At 37.0% G+C, this 7920-nt stretch overlaps 1 protein-coding gene across 1 annotated transcript; it reads right to left on the bottom strand.

Annotated features, from left to right (window-relative positions):
- Positions 1–3657: 3657 nt before the first annotated feature.
- On the bottom strand, positions 3658–4263 carry LOC140154133 (ras-related protein Rap-2a-like). The gene has a single exon (XM_072176739.1). It carries the CDS (start codon positions 4261–4263, stop codon positions 3658–3660), a length of 606 nt encoding a protein of 201 aa, XP_072032840.1.
- Positions 4264–7920: the final 3657 nt, after the last annotated feature.

Consider the following 7920-nt stretch of genomic DNA (forward strand, 5'->3'; position numbering starts at 1 on the left):
GCTTATATGTTGCACTATTTGACTCATTATAAGTTTAAGTATAGCTATCTACTGCTGATATCGGCGTTGATGAAGTAGTTTTCAATTGATAAATCAGCTAGGCTTATATGTTGCGCTATTTGACTGATTATAAGTAAGCTATCTACTGCTGATATCGGCGTTGATGAAGTAGTTTTCATTTGATAAATCAGCTAGGCTTATATGTTGCACTATTTGACTCATTATAAGTTTAAGTATAGCTATCTACTGCTGATATCGGCGTTGAGGAAATAGTTTTCATTTGATAAATCAGCTAGGCTGATATGTTGCACTATTTGACTGATTATAAGTAAGCTATCTACTGCTGATATCGGCGTTGATAAAGTAGTTTTCATTTGATAAATCAGCTAGGCTTATATGTTGCACTATTTGACTGATTATAAGTAAGCTATCTACTGCTGATATCGGCGTTGATAAAGTAGTTTTCATTTGATAAATCAGCTAGGCCGATATGTTGCACCATTTGACTGATTATAAGTAAGCTATCTACTGCTGATATCGGCCTTGATGAAGTAGTTTTCAATTGATAAATCAGCTAGGCTGATATGTTGCACTATTTGACTCATTATAAGTAAGCTATCTACTGCTGATATCGGCGTTGATGAAGTAGTTTTCAATTGATAAATCAGCTAGGCTGATATATGTTGCACTATTTGACTGATTATAAGTAAGCTATCTACTGCTGATATCGGCGTTGATGAAGTAGTTTTCATTTGATAAATCAGCTAGGCTTATATGTTGCACTATTTGACTCAATATAAGTAAGCTATCTACTGCTGATATCGGCGTTGATGAAGTAGTTTTCAATTGATAAATCAGCTAGGCTGATATGTTGCACTATTTGACTCATTATAAGTAAGCTATCTACTGCTGATATCGGCGTTGATTAAGTAGTTTTCAATTGATAAATCAGCTAGGCTGATATATGTTCCACTATTTGACTCATTATAAGTAAGCTATCTACTGCTGATATCGGCGTTGATGAAGTAGTTTTCGTTCGATAAATCAGCTAAGCTGATGTTGGTGTTGAAGAATTATTTGGTTGATTATAATTAAGCTATATGCCTACTGCTGATATCGGCGTTGATGAAGTAGTTTTCAGTTGATAAATCAGCTATATAGGCTGATATCGGTGATGAAGAACTATATGATTAATTATAAGTAAGCTATTGACAACTGATATCGGAGTTGATGAAGTTTTCAGTTGATAAATCAGCTAGGCTGATATCGGTGTTGAAGAACTATTTGATTATAAGTAAGCTAGCACCTGATATCGGCGTTGGTAAAGTAGTTTCATTTGAAATATCAGCTACGCTGATATAGATGTTGAGCCATTTCGTTGATTATCAGTAAGCTAAACTGGGCTAAAAAAGAAACTTATAATTTTTTACAACTTGTGAATCACAAGGTCATATCTTAAAATACTGTCAATCAAAATGAACCAAAATTACACACAGGATTCCCTTGTGTTTTGAGTAGAGTATTAAGATACTCTACTCAAAACACATGTCAGTAACCAATCATTTGTCCAACTGACACAACAGCAAAATGCACTGTCATGGGACAGCTTCTTGGATTTCCTTCACTTTCACAGCCCAACATTTGGCACCCAGGACAAAAAATCTATGAGAATGCACACAAGATCCTTGCACAGATGATAAAACAGTGCTGCTTTCTGCTTTTCATACACTTTTTTCATGAAACAGGGCTGGGCTGTGAATGTGGTCCAGGAAGCTGTCCCATGTCAGTGCATTTTGCTGTTGTGTCAGTTGGATAACTGCTTGGTTACTGACATGTGTTAAGAGTAGAGTGTTGAAGTAAATCTGTGTGTAATTTTGGTTCAATTTGATGGACAGGATTTCAAGATATGACCTTGTGAAAGTTTCTTTTTGAGCTCAGTTTATATGCCTACTGCTGATATCAGCGTTGATGCAGTAGTTTTTATATTTGACAGACCAGCTAAGTTGAAGTAGGTGGTGAGGAACTATTTGATTCGTTATAAGGTATCTATACGAAATAGTTTCCATTTGATAAATCCAGTATGATGATATTGGTGTTTAAGAACTATTTGATTGATTATAAGTAACCTATCTACTGCTGATATCAGCGTAAATGAAGTAACTTTCATTTGATAAATCAGGTAGGATGATATTGGTGTTGAAGAACTATTTGATTGATTATAAGTAACGTATCTACTGCTGATATCAGCGTAAATGAAGTGACTTTCATTTGATAAATCAGGTAGGATGATATTGGTGTTGAAGAACTATTTGATTGATTATAAGTAAGCTATCTACTGCTGATATCGGCGTGAATGAAGTAGCTTTCATTTGATAAACAAATTTGATAAAATGGCAACTTTTTAACATCCATACGCATGCAGGGAGTATACGAGGGGACTATGCCCCCTCAGAAGTTGGAAATGTTTTGAAAATGAAGGCACATTTGAAGCCATTTGGTGCACCATTTTATACAATTGTTATTAATTGCTTTAAACAAAAAACTGTGCAATTACCCAAATCACCAAAACAGACCATATTATATAAATATTCATTGTATTTGCTACTGAGTAATGAAGACGTAATAATTGTGGGTGTGCAATACTTGCGATATTTAACAATATTATGCATGATAATCCTGTTGTGAGTTGAATCTGGTCGGACCTGTCGCCCCCAAATGTCTGTAATCGCAATATTTGAAGTTTATATAGCTAAACATTAGTTTTCTGATTGAATTCTGAACGTCCGTTCATAAACAGATACGTATACTTTAAAACAAACGTAAAATTTCAGAATGAAATATATCCTATAAATGCATAATACTAGTCCTCTACTTCTTCGATCTGATGAGCTTTAATCTAATGACTAAACATAATGTACACCCTCAAAAGGCAAGTTAAAGATTCTCCGGGTAAAACATTTCCCCTCCCCCAACATAGATAACATTTAACCGGTTTTGCTTTGTATAATTATACACCAACATTTGACCAACATTGGATAAAACATTTTTGACCATCCATTGTGTTGTTATCTTATCATCAGTCCATTTCTGCTAGTGTTTGAGATATGATTTTCCGCTTGATATTTTGTCTGATCCTGTAGTAGGAGGTGGCGAAAGTTGCTGTCCATGTCTTGTGATAACACCCAGGATGCACAGCCATAAAGAATCGTCAAACTAATAACTGTTGCAGAGACGGATAGCACAAAGGAAAGTAGGCTTATTTTGCAAATATTAAAGTACAGATCCCAAAAGCAACATCTCTACACTACAGTAGCTTGCACAGACTTCTCATCTTCCAAAAAGCACACACGCTAACTTCCTAACGAATTGCATCTTTTTAAAGGTCGCTTGCAGCATATGTCATTTTGGACCCAAAACGTGACTAGTCTATCGGTCACTCTCTCGAGACGATTGACGGAACAAGATGTCCGTGTGTAACTGTTTATGGAATTGTGGAACAAGTTTAGGGTTAAAGCAGGATATTGATACAATACAATTTTAAACCCTCCAGTTTGTCTAATACTAAGCATGTGATGTTTTAATGCCATGTTTAATGGTGCTTTGATTTTGTACTGTCATGTTCTAGTGCATGGTGTTCCATCCATCCAATATCGTACACTAATGCTGAAGAAAACGGGGAAAGCAACACGATACCACATATACGATATTGTGCCGCCAACCGCCTCTTCGACGAGCCTGGAGAAAGAGATCACACGACGCATCACACAGACGCAAAATCTCGTGCAGGATATCGGACGCATTGGTGCCATACTTTGCCGAGATCTCCACCACACGTACTCCCCACACACTTGCCCGCTGTTTAGCTTCTGAAATAGTTATTCTGCAATCAGTGTGTATGTCCGTTTTATTTCCGACCAACAATATCGGGGCATCATCACTCCCTCTTTGTTTAATGATCTCTTCACACAACTGCAGCACATCGTCGAAAGAGTTGTGGTCATTAACGGAGTAGACCAAGACAAATACGTGAGCAGTAGCGATGGCAAGACGACGCATTCCATGGGATATCAACGTGCTGGCTGTGTCTTGTAGCTCAAGATGAAGAGCACAGTGTTCCCCACAATAGATTTCCATCCTGTAGAGTTCTTCCTCAGCAGATGTGGCGGCAGATGCTCCAATAGAAACGGAATCCTCTCCATCGCAGAAGATGTTTCGTACAAGTCGGTTGAGTAGTGCCGACTTACCTACACCGGTGGCACCCATAACGACCACTCGTACGCGGCGAGGAGTATTTTCGGTTTCGGTTATGAATTCTTGAACAAATTCCATAATTTCGCGATGGTTGATGTGGAGTTGTTGTGCAATAATAGAATAAAAACGAAGAGAAATATGTCTATATTGCATTTAGGCTCCGTGGTGTATGGTTTGAAACCACGTCGAGCAAAATTGGTATGCATAAGTATATATATATGAAGCCCGTGATGACGTTGAGAAACCTGTCAATATCATGATATAGTTTGATAATGTCAAGTAAAACAAAAACTGTTTCTTGGCATTCCTTTCGTCGGAAAGAAAGGAGGGCAAGGGCTTGCTATTTTCCAAATGTTACTATTATTTTCTGGAAATCTAGGTCATTTGTTTTTAATTGCAGACGCATTTCAATTACTTCGTAAACAAGTCTTTTAAAGGTGACCCTTCGTATTTTCCCAAAAGTTCCTTGCAAGTAAAGCAAGTTCAAGTGCATTACTTACATTTATTAATAGATGGATGGCCTTTTGAATGAATTGTGTTCAGAAAAAAAAATCTTCGCCATTTTTGTTACAAGTTGGCAACCACTAAGAGCTTTCTCCCCATATATCACCCTGTATGGAATGGGGTGTTGCCAAAAATACAAATTTCATTTTCAGTTAATTTTTAGTCAATTTGCCTAAATACTGTGATTTTGATGCATTTTGACACACTTGAACCATTGTAGTGTGCTATATAGGAATTAATTTGTTTTAAATTATTTGTTAGAATCAACAGAAGACTTAACAGACACCAGAAAATGTTTTTTTTTATGTCAGCAACAACCACTGTTGAATGTTTATTGCCACTTTTGAAGCGTATAATAGTGTCTGTTAAGTGTTTTCCATTGGTTCCAAAACGAAATTTAAAAAAAGTATGTCCTAGATACATTACATTGCCGATTTTGTAAAAGATGTCTAAAAAATTGCAAATTTTGAGCCAAATAACCCAAAAATGATTGAAAACGATATTTGTATTTTTGGCAACACTCCATTCCATACAGAGTGATATATGGGGAAATGTTTCCGAAGAGTTGTCAGATGTCCGACAACATGTATAATTTGATTGAATGGCCATCCATCTATGATGATCTATTCGAAAATAAATTCTTAATTAACCTTTTACTAATAATTAAAAAAAACCGAGGAAAAATGGAGCATAAAATTAAACAAGCAGACCACCTAACGTGTCTTACGCTATTTTGCGCGGTTTGCATTGCAAGGAGATCACTGGCTTGTGCGATTCTATTTTGCGCGGTTTACATTGCAAGGAGGTGTCTTGTGCGACGTTACATTGCAAGAAGATGGGTCACTTGGGCGATCATCTTTGGGAATGGAGGTTATTATATTATTGTATTATTTTGGAAAACCGGGGATCTTTCCTAAGCCACCGCTAGATTGATTAATGGGTGGGGTCCAGGGGCCTGTCTGTGGGGGTGCAGGGGCCTGTGTGGTCAGCGCCCCACGAAGCAGACGCCCCACGATGCAGACGCATTTCAATTACTTTGGTCTTTTAAAGGTGACCCTTCGTATTTTCCAAAAAGTTCCTTGCAAGTAAAGCAAGTTCAAGTGCATTGCTTACATTTATGAATAGATGGATGGCCTTTGGAATGAAATGTGGTCAGAAAAAAATTCTTCGGCATTTTTTGTTAGAAGCTGGCAACCACTCAGAACTTTCTCCCCATATATTACTCTGTATGAAATGGGGTGTTGCCAAAAATACACATTTCATTTTCAGTTAATTTTTAGTCAATTTGCCTAAATACTGTGATTTTGATGCATTTTGACACACTTGAACCATTGTAGTGTGCTATATAGGAATTAATTTGTTTTAAATTATTTGTTGGAATCAACAGAAGACTTAACAGACACCAGAAAACGTTTTTTTTTATGTCAGCAACAACCACTGTTGAATGTTTATAAAAATGTAGAAAAAATGTATATTTATAGCGCTTTATGCCGTAAACAGCCTCAAAGCGCTTTACATTTATTCCGCCGTTATTAGAATATGTCGGAACCACGTTTGCTGCCTACAAATGGCGCAGGGTTCATCAGTACAACGACTGTGACTACCCCTAACAGCTTCCCATTGCACATGGGTGGGGTGAGGCAAGCGTGACAAAGCGCCTTGCCCAAGGGCGCAACACGGTGGCCGGGGACTCGAACCCACGCACGTCAAGCAAGCTCTCAGATTATGAGTCCAAGGCCGTAACCACTGAGCCACCGTTTTGAAGCGTACAATAATAGTGTCTGTTAAGTGTTTTCCATTGGTTCCAAAACGAAATTTAAAAAAAGTATGTCCTAGATACATTACATTGCCGATTTTGTAAAAGATGTCTAAAAAATTGCAAATTTTGAGCCAAATAACCCAAAAATGATTAAAAACGATATTTGTATTTTTGGCAACACTCCATTCCATACAGAGTGATATATGGGGAAATGTTTCCGAAGAGTTGTCAGATAAACTCAGATTCTAACTAAAAATGCCGACAACATGTATAATTTGATTAAATGGCCATCCATCTATGATTAACCTTTTACTAATAATTAAAAAAACCACCCCCCCCAAAAAAAACACACCAAAGAAACAGGAAAACGGAGCATAAAATTAAACAAGCAGACCACCTAACGTGTCTTACGATAACATCAAAAGTAAAACATAGCTTTTAAGACAATGACCCACCGTAATATGTGTGGCTATTCCCCCTAGTAAGCTGCAGGCGGCGGATGACATGATCGAGCCGGCAACTTGTGAAACCGCCCGGCCGATGGCATTTTCCAATATACTCGGTTAGTTTTGTGGGGTTCATTATCGAACCCCAACGGTTTTAGCTTGTATTTATATTATTTATCAACATAGGCCTATTTGTTTGTGATATTTCAAGCGTTTTAAAATGTCAAAATAATCACATTCAATTACACGGTTGACGATGAAAATTTACTGAATTTAGAGAATGCAATGCGGCCACCACCTGGTAAGCTGTGTATTTCTTGTCAGGGGGAGCTCGGTGCACACACGAAATTATATTTAATACAGCATGTCCACATGCTTTTATACTATTCCGCTTGTGTAAGGATACTGAGTTATAACGATCTACTTTAATTATTTTAATTTTATTTATCTGAAGTGGTCATGAAGATTAGCAATTGATATGAATTTTTAAATGTCAACAATGTACCCCTTATGACAAGAGTCGTGACCAAAAATGTGCAACTTGCGAGGAAAAACAGCAACTAATAAAAGATGGGTTGCACACTTTCCCAAGTGACATGGGGCCTAACATGAGAGTGGTTCTATTTATTTACAATTTACACCGCGGATTCTTTAAACAAATTGATGATCATTAATGCAGTCAAATTACATGGGTCAAATTGTAAAATTATCATAAATTATACTTATTTAGGTGCTTGGAGCTTTATTTCTTGCACTGTAATTACTGCATACCACAAAAAAAACCCATTTATTTTTTAAATGTTGATGGTTTATGTCCAAATTTCATACACAGGCTCAGAGTTAACGAGGATGGCAGACTTGTGCTAAAAATGAAGTCACTATAACTAACAACATAAATTCTTGTGTTAGAAAGTTGTCTTTTACAAAATAAATTGAAATCATGTACGTTTTTAGGAGCCA

This window comes from Amphiura filiformis, chromosome 6, assembly GCF_039555335.1.
Source record: "Amphiura filiformis chromosome 6, Afil_fr2py, whole genome shotgun sequence".
Taxonomy (NCBI): domain Eukaryota; kingdom Metazoa; phylum Echinodermata; class Ophiuroidea; order Amphilepidida; family Amphiuridae; genus Amphiura; species Amphiura filiformis.